Source organism: Rhinopithecus bieti, unplaced genomic scaffold (genome assembly GCF_001698545.2).
Source record: "Rhinopithecus bieti isolate Rb0 unplaced genomic scaffold, ASM169854v2 scaffold_39273, whole genome shotgun sequence".
NCBI classification, from domain to species: Eukaryota; Metazoa; Chordata; class Mammalia; order Primates; family Cercopithecidae; genus Rhinopithecus; species Rhinopithecus bieti.
The window spans coordinates 260,866-279,641 of NW_016816078.1; the positions used below are offsets into that span (position 1 = coordinate 260,866).

The following is an 18,776-nucleotide window of genomic DNA, read 5'->3' on the forward strand; positions in this document are numbered from 1 at the left end:
TGAAGATTATCCTTCCCATAGTACCTCTGGTCCCAAATACAAGTAGAATTGTTTTTTATTTTTGTTTTGCAATCTGTTTTTTCATAGATATTTTCTAGAAGTCCTCAATCTGAAGGAATATATATAAAAGCCAACATGTAGTAAGCATACAAATGAACAGTAGTAGTTATCATTATTGTCACTATCAGCAACACTTCCAGAAATGTTCAGAGAACTTACTCCACGAGTCACTACTAGAGAGCTCTGTTAATCGAGTGGAGTTTATACTGAAACCTGGACAAAGAAAAGCTGGCAGGGAAACTGAAGAAGGAATTTTAAGAGAATCCTGTTAAACAGAAAGACAACTCTACACGAAATTAACACTGGATCAATATAAAGGAAATGTAGGAAAATCAAAGCTATCAAGAGCCATTCCCTGTACTGGGCCCACGGATCCCTTTTATTTGATATTTGAAACCTGGTAGACACATCCGTCAGCGGCAGGACAGGAACAGCAGAATGGTGTTAGAAGTAAAATGGCCAATATGTCGGCACAGACCAGAGTTATCAGCAGCACTGACCATTGGTTGACTGTTTTGCTATTTTTGCCGAGAGTGAAATGTAATTAGATAAAACAGTCTGAACCAGTCATATAATAAAGTTGGGGAAAACACACATATACATCAAAATTCCTATCAACCCCTTGTAGCTTCAACTCTTGTCCTATAAATCTGAATGTAATCATTACTTCACTAAATTGAGAAAAATGCACTTTAACTTCTTATACTTTCTATACCTCATCTATGGTATAAGTAATAAAAACCACAAAATCATGAAGAGACAGCGGACAGAAAGAAAATTTAAAAAAAAGTCACAGGCATAAGTGATTTCCCTTAAGAGTACTATATTGATCAGGTTGTTTTTAGCTTAAGAGTACTATATTGATCAGGTTGTTTTAGCTTAAGAGTACTATATTGATCAGGCTGTTTTAGCTTTGAGCTTCTAGGTATAACATTTTTTAAAGTAATAAAAATGGAATTTAGGAAGTATGCACCAAAAGTAGCTAGCTACAGGTTTGAAAACATAAGAAGTGGGATTTCTTGGAGGGCTGAATTATTTGGAGAATTAAAAAGTACCTTACCCAATGACAATTTCCTGATCCTGCTACTGTGCTACAATTATATTAAGATGTCACCATTGGGAAAAATATTGCTGAAAGGGTCATAGGACTCAATGTACTGTTTTGCAAATTCTTGGGACTCTAGAATTACTTAAAATGCAAAGGTTTTAGAAGTATCTTAACCTAAAGTATATACTGCACTATTTTGAAGACCAGTCCTCTGCAATTCCTCTGATGGAACAGTAGCAAACTAGAATTAAACCAAACCCATTTGAAGAAGGAAAGGAAGTGCAGACATTAGAAATGACTAGCATAGTAAGGAAATGAGTACTCACATACCAATACAGCCTTTCTGCAGCTTAGCAATCAAAAATGTAAAGTGTATATCTACACTTTGACCCAATGCTACTTCTAGAAACATCACTTACAAAAAGGATGAATACACTATTTAAAGAGCTACACAAAGGAAAAACAAACCAAGCAAGTAAGAAAATAGCTTACTTACATCCAACAGAGGGAGAAGGTAAATTTAGGAAAATTCATAGCTTTCAAGTTTCTGACTTTCCAAAAAGTAAAATCACAGAAATACAAGAACAGGTGTAATATCTGCACAGAAAATCGATGTTTTAAAAAACCCACTTCATTTAAATATAAGAATGGTATTTTGAATGCCCATGTGCCATCTGTAGAAAAACCTACGTTTCATGCAAATGAAATACAAACCTGTGCTTTGATGATTTGCTAAATATATTATATTTTCTTTATTTTTTGGCAAATCTCCATATAGCAATATCTAAAAAATAAAACAAACAAAAAAAAACACATTACTTTGATATTTTAAAACATCTGTAATATACTGTAATATACAAAGGAAGACAATGTGAAGAAACTGATGAACGATGCTGTATTTCCATCCATGATTAACAAAAATTAGATTCCTCACAGGAGCCTCAGATATCAAAACTGCTCATGTCCACAAAGCAGTTATGTATAGGACAGGTTAATGGTCATAAATTAAAATAGAATAATCAATATCCTCATGAGAAAAATATAACAAGCATTTATTGATTGCTAACAATATATAAAACACTGTTCATAACATAAATCTTCCTTCAAAGAGCCTACAATCAATCTAGTAAGAGACAGACATGTCCACAGGAACTGTAATGAGACATAATGCAAATACTATGAAAATATGATACTTTTTAATGTTTAAAATCTGTTTTTTCTTTTTTCAGGAAACTAGAAGGCTACACAACCTTTTTTAATTTTAAAGAACTGTAAACTGCAGAGCAGGAGGATTATTAGGTGGGATTTTGGCAGATGAGATGAAGGAAAATGTTCATGAGAATAAGAATGAATGGAAGCAGTGACCCTGGAGGCCTGTTGGGTACATGGGCAGTGTCGGGCTGAGGATCAAGGAGACCAGAGGGGTGGCTCTGAACTGGAATGCCAGAAGTCTTTTGAATTCCACGCTAAAGATTACAACTTTATTCTGTAAGTATGAGAGAAACATGGTTCCATGATTAGGACTCACTCCACCTCCACCAAGAACAGAGTTAAACAAAAGGGCAACTTCCAGCATGAGGCAGGAGCTGGCGAGAAGCACACAGTGGGCTTCTGGTCCACCAGCCAGTTTATTTTTAAACTGGGCAGTAGGTACACAGGTGTTCAATGTACCTGTATTAGTCTTTCTGCTGTTTTGTGTGTCTTATATATTTTAGAATAAATTTTTCAAGAAACTGGGAGTATACTTGTAAAGACTTAAAAGGAAATGGCTGCTAATGGTGTTAGGTTTTATTCAGGGCATTTTGTTTCTGCATCTTGTCATCATGGATTATGTAAGATTATAAATTAGCTAAGCCTTTTTAGATCTATCTTGTCCATAAGGATTATCTTTTGGTCATGACACTATTTATTAACATCTTAAAAAGACAGGAAAGAAAGGGACAATTAACCCAACAACTTTGCAGACAAATGCACCTAGATAACATAAAGTTCTGGAAGCCAGGGATGTGACTAAAGTTTCCATTACTTTCTTTAGAAAGTGCACAGTGCTATGTATGTAGTATGTTTAAATATTTGCCCAGTGAGTTTTTATTCATAAAGTTTATCGATGGCATAAATGAGTAAAACCAATAGTTTGATCTGTTCAGAGTTAAAAGTGACATCCTGGCTTGTGAGTAAATCCCCATTATCTTACCAACAAGCCAAAATTGCATCAAGACCATTGAGTATGCACTGATTCAAAAGTTTTGCACAGGCCAGGCATAGTGGCCCACGTCTGCAATCCCAGTGCTTTGGGAGGCTGAGGTGGAGTGGGTGGGCGGGGGCAGTGGGGGCAGGATGGGAAGATCTCTTAAGCTCAGAAGTTCAAACCCAGCATGGGCAGCACAGCCAGACCCTGTCTCTACAGAAATATAACAAGATTAGCCAGGCATGGTGGTGCACACCTGCCCACACTCCTTCAGGAGCATCCAGAACACACTGCACACCTAATGACAAGTCCCTGGTCCCTTATGGCCTATGAGCTCCTCAATAGCCTGATCAGTTTTCTACCCCAAGAGCCTAGCACCAAGCTGGTTTTTAACACGTTTACAGAATTATTCTTTACACTTTTGTCACCAGTAGGTAAAGCTATATCTCATTTTCAAAATAAAGGTAGTTTCAGATTAAACATAAATAAAATAATTTAAGTGCACCAGTGACTTTTAAAGGCATCATTCTGTAAATCTAGTACTCATTTTTTAAATCACATTAGTTCCCTCTACAAACGTATCCTGCAAATAATTTGTCACTTCAATATAAGGCACAAGAAAACATGGCTTTTCTTTTTGTTTTTAATAACTCTTTAAGTAATTTTAAGTTCATTATAATTGCTTCTTCATAATTTTAGGTTCATCCACTTTTTAAGAACTCATCAGACATCCCCTACAGAAAAAAAATACTTTCTGTTTTCATTTATTAATTTCAGAGGTAGCCAATAAAAATGTTTCTGAATAACTATGTATCTTCATCACAACTGACAAACTAGTTATTCTGTTTTTGTCAAACAAACTTACTTACCTTGCACAAACTGGCTTTCACAAGAAGGCCTGAATTAGAAGTGGACTAGTTTCACCTCACCTTGATCACATTTATGTTGTTTTTAATTTGCTCTCATGATACATAAACTGCCTAATGACTCTTTTTTAATCTTAAAAACAGGTAGTAATATGGAATTTAAAGTAATCACATGCTTAACACCTTAGCCTCCAAAACACAATGTCACAGAGACATAAATACACAGCATTCTTTGTTAAAAAATATATATTCATTTATCTCAATAATGTCCATTTGCCTTCCACATGCAAAACCTGAAACATGATTTTTTAAAAAAAACTTCCACTGTTAAGTATAGATGATACTGTTGAAAGGAATCAGAGAATATGCCACACCCAAATATGCTACTTTGGCATTAGGATTATTTTGAGCTGAAGGCAGCTGAGACACAGCAGACACAGGAAGAGTTCTCTGCCCTCTCCCTAACTGCCTAAGGCAGGACATACATTTCCCTGTGGAAAGGTCATATGAATTTCCATCTGTAAAGGTGTTTCCCTGTCCCTTATTAGGAGACCAGAAACTGGCAAAAAAAACCTGCATAGCAAACCTTATTATCATACATTTCCCAGTCATTTTCCCACAATTTACCACCCCTGGGAGCTGAAATCCTCTTCTCCTCAGTCACTTCACAATTTATCAGCCTTTGTTAAAAATCACATACAAACCCATTCTTTAGCCAAGCACAGAAGGGCACAACTACAGTCCCTGCTACTCAGGAAGCTCAAGCAGAAGAATTGCTTAAGTTCAGGAGTCTGAGTCCAGCCCTGGCAACACAGCAAGACCCCCGTCTCTTTAAAATAAAGATAAAAATAAAAATAAACCCCTCCTTCCCTGTGCATGTAAAAATACTAACATCAATAACATGTGTATGCCTCTTCTCCTGTTAATCTGTCTCTTAATTCACAAGCCCTAGCGACCCTACGAGGGTAAAGGAACTGTCTGCTCTCCCCTGTACTGTAACATGAGAGCCACTAAGAGGTAGGTTCTGAAGTACTAGACTTGAATTAAGACTTGAATTAGAATCCTCATCCGTCACCTTACAATGAGAACTTGGGCAAAACATCCAACCTCTCCAGACCTATTTCTTTGCCTGTAAAATGAGTGTAATAATAGTAACTACTCCTCCTAGGATTGCAGTGAAATAAGTGAAACTATGTAAACTACTTCACACAATGCCTAGAACATAGTAACCATCTAAAATATGTTAAACTGTCATTAGTATTATCCAACGAAACAGAACTTTTTATTCAAAACTGTGTTAAGTGATTAATGGACAAGAGAAATAGCTAGCTAGTCTATCTCTCCCCACAAAGTCTTTGATTACATAGAAGTACAGCCATAAAGAATTTCAATTTGAATAAGATTACAATTTGAATAAGATTACATATACAATTTACATGGTTTATATAATTACTTGAACTTTTAAATGTATTTTATGCCAATGAAATATACCACCAGTTAATCATTATAAGATTTCTGCTGTAAAACATACAAAACTAGTCTTTTCTACCCAGTTTAAAACGTTTCATTGAATAGTAAAATTATTATGCCCTTCTGAAATAAGATCAAAATAGCAAACAGCTACTTGCCCGATAATCAATACAAACACAATTATCATGCAATAAATGGGACCTAACAGATGACAAAGTTTTTTTTCCTTTTGCTTTCTTTAGCAAAGTCTTCTTCATAAGCTTTCAAAATAGCACTTCACATGCAAAACTGTAATGACTAGGTGTTTGGACCATCACGGCTCACTGCTCTCTCATTGTTCTTACCATGTCTAGTGAATAAACTGGCTGACTGCATTCAATGAGACACATGGCTGTTTCCATAGTAATAAGAATGCTGGTTCTTCCAACTCCAGCACTGCCAAGAAACAACAAGGGGTTTTTCCTTGCCATCCCTCTTATTTTGCACATGAAAAACAAAATCCAGAAAGTCATTGAATCATCAGGGTCTCCATGGTCAGGCCAACCTGTGTACTGGATCTGAGTGACTGATGACTCTCTTATTTTTCTCTTGGTTAAACAGCAGTGTGATCTTCCTGAAGATAAAGGCAGTGCTTCCTTCTTCTGAGTGGCAGAAGGCTTGGTAGCATCCATAGGATGAACTTCCTGTGGGTTCTGGCCAATATTGGGGTCATTTAACTCTGCCACATTCAACTTGTGTGCTCAACATTACAACCATGGAGAAAACTTGTTCCTAAGTCATCTGCCAAAAATCTGTTCAAGTGTGTGTTAACGCCCCTTGACAAGCACTGTTCTGACTTATAATGCTGGAATTGCACTGATGTAGTCTTCATTACCATTTAAAATAATCCATGTAGTATCATAAGGCAAACTATCTCTGCATCTATTTTTGGAAAGGTTCTAAGGTAACCTGGCAGCAGACATTGTCATTCCCAGTTTTTTTTTTTTTGACAAGCCGATCAAATTGTGTCCAGAATGTTCCAGCGGTAAGCCCTTGGCTAGCTGGATCACTGACTCCCACAGGAAATGGTCATCCTGGTGGACACTATCTAATGGGGCTTTCTCCAGAATGTACTGGAAGTCTGTTCCGTTTTCTAGCACTTCTTCCACTATATCATATGCAGCATAGGTAGAACTAGAAGCATGAGCTCCCCAGAATGTCTCTCACAGTTAGCTTTAATAAGCAAGACAACCCAATCATGGATGTGTCTGTAAAGTCCCAACCACTGATCAATACAACTAGGTCTTCTCTTCAATCGAGGGTCACCGAGTTCAAAGGTGTTCCTGGTGCTTCTCAGGACACGATCACAGACATATTCTGACCATATTCCCCTTTACATTGACTCCATACCTTCCATTTTCATCAGGTTCACTCTGATTAGAACAAAATGATCATGTAGAACACCACCATTAGGAGTAGATTTTTAAAGAGAAGATGTAACATCAATGTTTTATTAATATGATCTTCCAGATCTTGTTGGAAATGTAAATAATGAATTTGGTTCCAACTGTTTTTCTTAGATTGTTTGGGTGGTAAAGCCAGAGACTACCCATCTCAGCGGTGTCTTGTAATGGTGATGATTCCAGAGTGATGCTATCAGCTTGTGCTGATAATGGTGATCTCTGATTTGCAAATACTTTGGAAGAAGTGTGAACCACATAATCTACCAAATGACCAACTGAAGATGGTCATAATCAGGTTCCCTCTTGTATGAATGCAAAATTTTGATGAGTAGGAATTCATGTTCCAGGTGGCAGCTGTGATGGAAGGCTTTATGTTTCTAATCTTTTCATCAGATATTGAATTCCTGCTTACTACTTCCCAATTCATTAATTTCCATGTCAATGGCTTACTTGAGTATCCTGCAAGTAGTTTGTCTTTATTTGCCTTTTCTTTGCCATACTGAACTAATTGAACTTCAGTTCTCCCACGGTGCATTAGGAATTTTGAACCTAATGTAAAATAATGTGCAAAAAAATTATTTCTAGTTGGAAGTGGTCTGTCCAAACAGAAGAATATGTGATGTTCTAAACTTGCTTTCCACAAACGTTTACACACTCTACAATTCATCATATTAAATCCTGATAATCTTTTTCCAGATTTATGCAAGCCATTTTCAAAGCTGAATAAAAAACTGTTTGCACTTAAAACAAATTTTTACAATCTTCAACCATGGAAAGGTACTCATTCGTAGTCTGTTATAAATCAGAATTCCTCTTGACGTCATTCCAATCATAATTTCATTGTTACTTTGATTCCTTGCATAGTGGAATTCAACTCCACCGAGTTCTAAGGTACTTGCTGTGTTTAGGTAATTAACTTCTGCTTCTCAAGGATATAAGCCTATATGTTGCTGATGTAATTTTCACAATTTCTTTTTCAAAATTTTGAGGATGATCAGGAATGAAAGAATAACCTGAGAGGTGGCCTAGCAAGTTCTCTGACTGACTGTAGTCTCCAAGTTTAGTCTGAACAGGAAATGAAGGAAAAGGGGCAGCAGTATCATAAGAACAGGGCAATCTTCCAGTAAGAATGTCTTGTTACATTTGTAAAACATACTAGTAGTGGGCTATCCACGGAATCATCAGCCGCCTGTAAATCAACATAGTCTTGCTCAGTAAAATCAGGATGGTTGCAGACTACATCTAACAGAACTTGCCACTGATCATGTTTATTCGCACTGAAAGCTTACACAGTGTTTTCCAGAAGGATGTTACAAGCCTCTGTATGCTGTCTGTCTCAGGCCAACTCTGGGGCTTGTATATTGGAGATTGTGGGTTCTGCCAGCAGCAAATTGAAAATGTGAGGTCATGATTGTACACACAAGGTCTTTGTATCACAGCTGTGTCCTCTCAGCTGAAGAAAGAAAGCATCAAAGCCAGGCAGTGATGGGGAGCGGCATGTCTGCTCTACCGCCCACAGCAACCACGTCATGCTGTGGAACTGCCATGGCCTGCGCCACCCAGGAAGGCCATCAAGTTCTTTCTCACACACTCAGCATGCATGTGTCTTTTGGCACTGCCCTTATTTTACATCCTGTCTTTTGGTACTGTTCTTATTTTAGAGGGTGTGTTTTTTCTGAGTATCCATGATGTACCAGTCACTGAGCTAGGCAGTTCCACATATTATCTCATTTTGTCTTCAAAATAGCATGACAAAAGTATTCCATTTAAGGATGAGAATCTTGAGACTGAGAAGTTGACACTTACTCCACATGACATACGGAATGGCAGAGAAATAGGAATTACACCAAGGTTTCTCACTCCAAGATCCCGAAATCTTTTGACTGTGACAAAACTATTCTCTGCAAAAATTCCAAATAAAAAATGTCAAGTGAGACGGCTTCTCATACGTTAGAAGCTTATATAATTTTTTTCACTTTGAATATCAACCACGGAATTATAAGGAACCTGTAAAAAAAAATTAAAAACCAAAAAAAAATTGTTTCCTACGTAAACACAAATTAAGCCCGGAAGCAATGCAGTATGAAAGTGCACCAAGAGCTGGCATTCACTACATCACACCCAACTTTTAGGTGAACCACCTGCTTACATACGCAACAGCCACCCAGTTAAGTAACCATCTGGACACAGTTGTATTCCTCCTTTATTTCCTCAGTTCTTTGTTTATTTCTTTAATCTGCGAACTATCTCGCCATCCATTCAAGTTTTCTTTTAAGTGACATCTTTCTGCACTGCTAAATTATGTGTTACTTTAGGGTAGAGACTATGCATTTTGTCAGTCTAGAACATTAGCACCTATTAACAGTAGGTGGTTAGCACTTAATATGTGGCTGGGACCTAATACGACTCTCCCTTCCAGGTATCATCACCCTCATTTCTTTCTGCCCCTGGAATTCTCATGCCAAGCTGGAGCACAGTAAAATCGTCTTCTAAATATTACTTACACTTACACACATATACAGTACTCTAAAATCTTCAAGCAACACTTTCTTATTTGGGGTTTTCATTTCTGGTGCCTACAGAGAAACAGAAGAAACAACATAAAACCTTGGAGAATTGCATAGGCTCAAAAATTACAAAAAGTACTGGTTTTGATTCACAGCTAAACCAAGGATTTTCTGCACTGCTGGCCGCGTGAGAATTCTTTTTTAACTTCTCTGACTTTGCTCATTCTGCCTTACTCTTGAGGGTGGAGATCATGTTTCTTCCTCCTTCATCTATTTAAGGAAAGAATGAATTGGACTCACTAGACCTGGGTACCCTGTTAGAACAAAATTTACCAACTAGTAATGCCATTCAAAAATCTCCATCCCTTAAAAGTGAGATTCAGCTACATTTCCACAGAAACACAAACTAGAATTCCCTAGAGTACTCCGCCTTTTCTCTCTCCCTTTTTCTTTTTTTTTGAGATGGAATTTTGCTCTTGTTGCCCAGGCTGGAGTGCAATGCTATGATCTCAGCTCACCACAACCTCTGTCTCCTGGGTCCAAGCGATTCTCCTGCCTCAGCCTCCCAAGTAGCTGAGATTACAGGCATGCGCCACCACGCTCGGCAAATTTTGTATTTTTAGTAGGGATGGGGTTTCTCCATGTTGGTCAGGTGGTCTCGAACTCCCGACCTCAGGTGATCCACCTACCTCAGCCTCCCAAAGTGCTGGGATTACAGGCGTGAGCCACCACACCTGGCCCTTTTTTTTTTTCTTTTGAGACAGGGTCTCACTCTGTCGCCCAAGTTGGAGCCTCCATCTCCCAGGTTCAAGCGATTCTCCCACCTCAGACTCCTGAGTAGCTAGGACTACAGGCATACGCCATCAGGCCCAGCAAGTTTCTGTATTTTTTGGTAGAGATGGGGTTTCACAATGTTGGCCAGACTGGTCTCGAATGCCTGACCTCAAGTGATCCACCTGCCTTGGCCTCCCAAAGTGCTGGGATTACAGGCATGAGCCACACCGTGCCCAGACTACTCTGCCATTTTTGTTAAAAGAAAAACTAAAATCAAGTCATTCTCCCCTTTATTGCCATCTTCAAGAGGTTACAATGTTGCAGAGAAGATGATCCAAACATTAAAATATGATAATGTTATGTTAGTATTATATATGTGAATATTACATAAAAATTACCCTGACATTGAGATGGGGTAAGATCATGACAGATGGAGAAAAGCTAGGGCTTGAGTTGGAATTCCAGAAAGGAGCGGTCTAATGTGTGGAGGGGCGGCCCAGTAGGAAAACCGGGACTAGAATGAAACCAAGGAACGGAAAAGTTAACTGGGCAGAATTGAGACAGCTTCCAATGCCATGCTTCAAACTCCTCATGTTCATCATGTTATCAGTTGAAAATCTCTTTTCCCTAAACATTCCATGTTAAGTACGCATGTTCAAAGTAAAATTCAAAGTAATTTTATAGCCTTCTCCACTAACCCAAGCAAAGAGTTAAAGAGTTACTTTATCTCTCTGTATAGCAAAGCTAATAAACACATCTCTAATTTCAGTGTTATCCTATTTTGTAATTGGCAGTTCATGTCTTTTCTAGATGAATACCTTGAGAGTAGGGGTCTCATTTCAAGCAATATAACTACATTGCCAGGCAGAGCATCTTCAGAAAATGAGTGACTGAAACTCCTGGCTAGACTACTACAAATGTGAACCACAGGTATTCCCCTTTCCTTGTCTGTAAGAGGAAGAATGGTGCCTACCTTGTAAAGATAAAATTATTTACATAATAGAACAATACTTGCACACAGCAGCACTCACTAACTGCGACTGAGTGTGCTACTAACCCACCCTCTTCTTTTTCCTCCACGTTCAATCACAAAGTCCTATCAGCTACCACTGATATCCAAAATAGATTTGGAATTCTTTTCAATGTCAACATCCACTCTTTCCACTCCCCTAACCATCATTTCTCACCTGGATGACTACATTACCTTCCAAGCTTGCCCTTTTATAGAACTCCACACAAATGTCACTTGCTCTGGAAGATTTTCCAAACCCCTACCTTGCACCCACCAGGCTAACCAACCTGGCACGGCACAGTAAATTTTCATTTTCTCGTTATTGTTTGTCTTCCCACACGAGAATGTGAACTCCATAATGGCAGGTATATTGTCTATCAAACATTGTATCCCTTGGTACCCAGCACAGCACCTGGAACAATGTGCACACGGGAATACCGCAGGGATTAAGGGATCTAGGTTCTAGAGATCCCTTACTGAAGTCATTACTTACTACTGAATTGTCTAACCACTAACATCAACCTCTAGTTAAGAAACCATAGTGAGAAAATAGTAAAGGAAAGACTAACTTCTGATTCCATTTGAGAAGCATCAGCTCCACAAAATTAGACAAATAAACAAAAGAGGGAAAGTAAACTAGGTGTATACGGAGTGCTGTTTTCCCCTGCCCTCCATCGTGATGGCACAGAGGTATCCCCATAGGTACACAGGTACATTTTGTGCTACTTTACTAAAAAACTCATCTAAGAAGTTCATTTAACTGAAGAATCTTCCCATAATTCAAACACCTACTTAAAAGCTCGTGGAAGAAATCTAAAGTTACACACCAAACTGGTACATACCTGGGAAAGGTGTACGTAGTGTAGGAGTAGGGGAAACTTTAACTTTCTCAAAATATTGTGGCAGTGTTTGAATGCATAATTGCATCTGTGATTTTAAAATAGAAAAATAAGGCATTAAAAAACTATACACCAATGCAACCTGAAATAACTGGTTTGTTCACAGAGGTTTATATTTATAAAGTGTAAAAATAGAGTTTTAGTTCCATTTCTTTAGGATTTTCCTCTAAGTCTAGCAAGTTAACCAGTTCCCTCATCAGAACTGAATTGTGTTAGACTGGAATTAATTTGATTGGGAAATGTTTAATTTCCTATACTAAAAGTTTTTATTATCCTGCTTAAACAAGCTAATGCAGAGACACACCCAAACCTACACAGTCCTATTACTCTCAGCTAAAGTAAAGGAAGCAATTTAAGATCTATTTAAGGTCTTCACATGAATGACAAATAAGCACAGAAGAGTAAAATTAAGGACACAAGCTACAATTCATATTCTCGTTAGGACTACAGATATCAGAGACGACGCTGGGCAACATTTTGGCAGAAGTGCAGAAAGAATGTAGAAGTGTCATAAAAGGGGGTAGACTAGATGACTTATAAGCTCCTTTCTCCAATTATTAGTAAACATGTTTCATTCTAATGAATGGCTGCTTTTACAGCAAGATTCAGAATATAAATTTAACTCATTAGGAGTTTAGGATGAATTTGATGAGTCAGTGCTACAAAAAGAAAGATCCAATTATAAATGGTCTCTAGATAAAAAGCCTTGACTGTTTCTGAGGAACTTGGAACAATGTTTCAGTTAAAAGTATGAATCAGCTAAACATGGTGGATCACGGAGGGATCACTTGAGCCCAGGAGCTCAAAACCAGCCTGGGCAACATGGCAAAATCTCATCTCTAACCCCTCCCCATGGCAAAAAAAAAAAATACCAAAAAAATTAGCTGGGCATGGTGCTGTGCACTTGTAGTCCAAGCTACACGGGAGGCTGAGGTGGGAGGATCACTTGAGCCCAGAGACAGAGGTTGCAGTGAGTGGAGATTGCACCACTGCCTTCTAGTTTGGGCAACAGTGTGAGATTCTGTCTCACAAAAAAAAGTATGAGTCCTTGGAGAAGTTAAGGGCATATTAGAGAAATGTCAAAATCTTAAATTCTTTATCTTCTTTCTTGTGTTTTTCAAACTATTTTACACTTAAAGCAGGTCAACTGAAAACCTAAGTTTATTTTATATAAACTTAAGAACTGTGCATTTTGTTATATTACATTAGCATCTGGGGAAGGGGGAATTAGCAGTCAGAGCCACTAATGTAAAATATATTCTGAAGAAAATTCCAAGTGTTACCAACTGATTTAAGCAAGATAAATTGGTAATTAAAATATTTATTAGGGGCTGGGCATGGTGGCTCACACCTGTAATCCCAGCATTTTGGGAGGCCAAGGCAGAAGGACCACCCGAGGCCAGGAATTCAAGAACAGCCTGGGCAATATAGCAAGACCCCATTTTGCAAAACTTTTAAAATTAGCTAGAAATAATGGCACGGCAGCTGCTCGGGAGGATGGCTTGAACCCAGGCATTCAAGGCTGCAATGAGCCACGATGGTGCCACTGCACTAGAGCCTGGGTGACAGAAAAAGACCCTGACTCGTGTTGATAATTTTTTGGCCTACAAATTTCAACGATCAGTTTTCAGTATATTGCATAGGAATGGGGAAAAGAAATTTTTTAAAAAAGAAGCAAAGAAAAAAGAATTCTGATATCTGAAGACATTCTATTAACTTTTATCAGCTTCACAAAACATGCTAAAAATATTTTTCATTATTGATCATAACTATTACAGTTATTGTTTATGCAGCTATCTGAACATTTAAGATACATCTAGATTCCTAGGATAGAATTCTAGGCTATAAACTAAGATAAATCTAGTTTTACTTTAACTCACGATGATAGAATTTAAGGTAACTTCATTCCTTTTTCATGAGTCCCATCTACTCCTCTGCCAGTACTCCAACTTTCCTTTTAATTTCCCGTAAGATTTCCTTAAACTCCAGCTCAAGGATATACATATGGCCTCTTATTCTGAGTCTCTAAGCATTCCACATTCAAGTTACTTCCTATCCTACAGATAGGGCTTTTAAGTGGTAAACAAATCAAATACCAGTATATTCACCAAATCATACATAATTAACAGTCTTAGAAGTTAAATTACCTTTATCAAGATTTCAGTTATTTCCATATATATCATATATATGATATATATAAGTTAATTCTTAACTGATTCTGAAATTACCATCTTGTGATTAGATATATATCATATATGATATATTATATGTATGATTATATGATATATATGATATATGATATATATGATTATATATGATCACACATATCATATATAATCACACATATATAATCACAAGATGGTAATTTCAGAATATATGTATATAATCACAAGAATACATATATATATAATCACAAGATGGTAATTTCAGAATTAGTTAAGAATTAAAAGAATATCAAAATAGGAATAAGTTGATTATTATGTAGAATATAGATTTGTTCTGAAAATAAAACAGTTAATCAAATGTTCTACTTAAGGGATACGTGAAAGTAAATCTGTAAATAAGAAACTAAAAGATTATGGGAAAGTAAGTAAACTCACTACAGAAAACCAGGTTCTCTGTTAAAGAAAGCAGAGACCAAAATGCATTAATACATAAATACCTAAAGAAATAAGGCAAGTTAAACTAAGAAATAACTACAAAATACTGAATAGGCAGAACTATGGAGTTCATTATTGTGGTGGGTTGAAAGGCAGCCCCTCAAAAAATGTGTCCACATCCTAAGCCCAGGAACCTGTGAATGTTTTCTTATTTGGAAAAAAATAAGACTGCTCTTTGCAGTTACAATTAAATTAAGGATCTTGAGATGAAGAGATCATCCCGGATTATCCAGGTGGACTCTAAACCCAATGACAAGTATCCTTCTAAGAGAAAGGCAGAGTGAGACGTGAGGCAGAAAAGGTGGCAGCAAGGACTGTAAGGCAGAGGTTCAGTCACCAGAAGCTGAAAGCCACAAGAACAGATTCCCCTCTGGGGCCTCCAGAGGGAGTACAATTGAGCCTACGCCTTGATTTCAGACTGTTGGCCTCCAGAATCAGGAGAAATTAAGTTTCTTAAGCCACTTGGTTTGAGGTGATCTGTTTTGGCAGCACAGGAAAGTAACATTGATTCAAAAGTAACTTGAATCAATGCCTCTCAATATAGTAGAGAAACTTCAGTTGATTTTCAACGAGTATCAAATTATATTAAATATAAAAAAACTTTAAAAATTCTTATTACTCATTCTAAAGAAATAAATGGTGAAGAAAGTACCCATTTGAGTTTCAGCACCAATGAGAGATTCTGGAAGGACCTAAAAGGATAAACCAGTTGTAAGGAACAATTTTAGCAGCACTGACTGAAATATTTCTCTATCTCAGAGATACACATGAAAATAAACTAGTGAAATTAGGGAAGAAAAAGGCATTTACCCAGAATCCAAGGAAAATTCAAGTAAATTTGTTGGAAGCAGGTTTACCTGCCAAGCACAGATCATAAATCTCATGGACCTGCTACTACTACTTCTTTTCAGCTTAAAAATTCTGTGTAAAAGAAAATATTCTTCTGTAAGAACTACTATGAACCACTCATTTTTTTAAACCTAGAGTTGAAAGGCATAAAAATGTCATTTAAAAAATTTTTCATTTTAAAATGCCTCTTTAATATATATAAATTAATAAACTTTTTATTTAAAAAACTTATAACCTCTTAAATTACTAAAACTCCGTTCAGAAATGAGTCAACAATACTTTATACAGAACAAGATAATCATCCCTAGCCTTGCAAACGAAAGCTGATAAAAACAATTCAAGAAAAAAAGAGTATCCTGGCCGGGCGCGGTGGCTCAAGCCTGTAATCCTAGCACTTTGGGAGGCTGAGACGGGTGGATCACAAAGTCAGGAGATCGAGACCATCCTGGCTAACACGGTGAAACCCCGTCTCTACTAAAAAATACAAAAAACTAGCCGGGCGAGGTGGCGGCGCCTGTGGTCCCAGCTACTCGGGAGGCTGAGGCAGGAGAATGGCGTAAACCCGGGAGGCGGAGCTTGCAGTGAGCTGAGATCCGGCCACTGCACTCCAGCCTGGGCGACAGAGCGAGACTCCGTCTCAAAAAAAAAAAAAAAAAAAAAAAAGAATCCTAAAAAAAAAAAAACAGTAAGCTAAAAATTTTAATCAAAACATCTCAGTGACAAAGTTAATGGTACAAAGTCATAGGTAAAAAATACGGTGACAGAACGTCACTATAAATCTTTTTCCTTTGGGTCTTATGTTTGAAGATAGCTATTTATTCCTCTATTGGTTTAATCTTAAAAGAAACAATCAAAAATACTGAAAGGTAGCTTCGTGTACACAGGAAACCCAGATTCCAGAAAAAGACCCTAATAAATTCAAAATACCCTGCTCTCTGTTACTAAACAGAAAATAATTATTTGCCCCTCCAAACAATAAAATAAAATGCAGGAACAAGAAACTCTTGGTTTTAAATTTTATTAAATGTTCATAACCTGCATTTGAGGATCAGTGGGCAATCAGTTAGTTCTAGGATTCCTAAAGAACTTCATCAAGGAACACACATTAAACAAAATTTTGAATTATACTTAAGAGTCGTCAGGCATCCTTTCATAAATGCATGAAAGTTATTGCTGGACGCCAGTTCCTTTGATTTGAATGGGGCAGGGGGAAATGATTAGATTAAACGTTTTCAAAATCACTTGCCAGGAAATCAAGAAGTAAATTGGACCTCTGAAGTCAGCAGTATATAAGGTAAGGTATGTAATTTCAGAAACACTGCTAGGTTTTACAGCCATTGAAAAAAATAAGAACTCGCCAAACCAAAAAATCCTTCAATGGTGTATTCTGCATCATATTGTGTACTCCTTGAACAAAAATAACATAACCCGCCACAGATAGAATTATTTTTTAAAGAGGTGAATGACTTTGTGTTCTGAGATTATATCTCAGCCCAGGCCAGTTGTCATGTGATGTGAAAGTAAAAACTTAATCACGATAAAACTCAGACATTTAGACAAACTTGGTGGAGTTACCATACAAAGGGAAAAAATTAGCTGAATTACTGAAATTTTTAAGTGAGGCTCATTTTAAACGTCAATTACCAGGAAACCATGATCTGGTACAGTATCTTTTTTTCTTTCCAAGGAGACACTTACAGATACTGGTTTAAATGGAGGCCCTGGCCTCTCCTAATTCCTTCCCCCCAAACAACTTCCAACTGGGACCATCAAGCGTCGATCAGCAGTGCAACTGCAAACTAAATATAGTAGCTGACTGACCACAGGGTAAAAACAGCTGCTGTAGGTGGAAAAAAAAGTTAAAAAGACAAAATGATACCGTCCCATTTTCCCCATCCCACCCTAACCCTACCAAGACAAGTAAAAGAGGACTAAGTGGACATTAGGAATAACCAAGAATAAAGCTGTTCTTTCAAACGGAGAAATAAAAGAAACATTCACATTTGTTATTTCTTATAAGACTTCAAATACCTACTGTTAAAGAGGGCCTTCTACTTTTATGGTTTCTCAAGTTTAATCTACGAATCCAATCTCTATAGAGAAACAGTAACAGAAAGAAAGTAATCAGACAACAGATCACCCACACATTTAAGCCCAGTTAAAGTTGGCAAGAATTGTATCTAGTTAGGTTTCTACCGTAACAAATGTATTTATTTCCTTGCCCAGCTTTCACTTGTCCTGTGGGAAGAACACAAGACCGAATTGTACTTCTGTTTCAAGAGAAGGTCATTGTAAAAGCGCACTTTGGAGTATAGACGTCTCCGATCTGTTCCAACATGACCACCTCTTTGGACCAAAGGCCAGAAACTGCTAAACGCGTGCCCTATTTAAAACGTGCATCTGCACCCACTTTGCTAAGTAGCATCAGACCCAGGCGAGGGGCGGGGAAAGGGGCGGCGGGTCCAACTTGTAGCCTCAGGACGACGCGGCCACAGCTTCCTAGAGAGCCATCTCGGCAGACCGGCAGGAAGCATGCGGAGAGGAAGGCAGGGAGGCGGCACGTGCTCTCCGTGCTGGGTCCGCCGGGCTGGCCGGGTGACCCTCGCCAACCGGTGGGGAGCGGAGGGGTCCGCGCACCCGGGAGCTCGGGTGGACGGAGACCTGGGAGCGGTAGGCGGCTCACCTGGACCCCGGTGTAATTCTCGAAGAAGAAGAGCACCATGCTCTGGTAGACGCAGTAGAGCCGGTCGTCCAGCGCCTGGTAGAAGCGGGCGGGCAGGAAGGCGGAGAGCAGCCGCCAGACCCCCCAGGCCAGCACGTAGGTGGGCGCCGTGCCCAGGAGCACGACGCTGGGCAGCAGGTAGCGCATGGAGTACGTGTGGAGTACCAGGGACAGCAGCATCTTCTCAGCTCGGCAGCCGCGGGCTCCGCCTGCGCTCCCCGCCCGCCGCCGGGGCCTCAGTCGCGGCCAGCAGGCGGCCAATCACCGCCCGGGCCCGGG

General features: G+C 38.4%; 1 protein-coding gene across 1 annotated transcript in view; it reads right to left on the reverse strand.

Annotated features, from left to right (window-relative positions):
- The window catches only part of AGPAT5 (1-acylglycerol-3-phosphate O-acyltransferase 5), a 52,380-nt gene extending 33,604 nt beyond the window's left edge, over positions 1 to 18,776 (reverse strand). Inside the window, exons 1-2 of the mRNA XM_017854318.1 lie at positions 18,459 to 18,776; positions 1,823 to 1,892 (exon numbers count right to left, since the gene is read on the reverse strand). Coding sequence (XP_017709807.1) covers positions 1,823 to 1,892; positions 18,459 to 18,677 — 289 coding nt within the window. The 5' untranslated portion in view covers positions 18,678 to 18,776. The remainder of the gene's footprint in view (positions 1 to 1,822; positions 1,893 to 18,458) is intronic.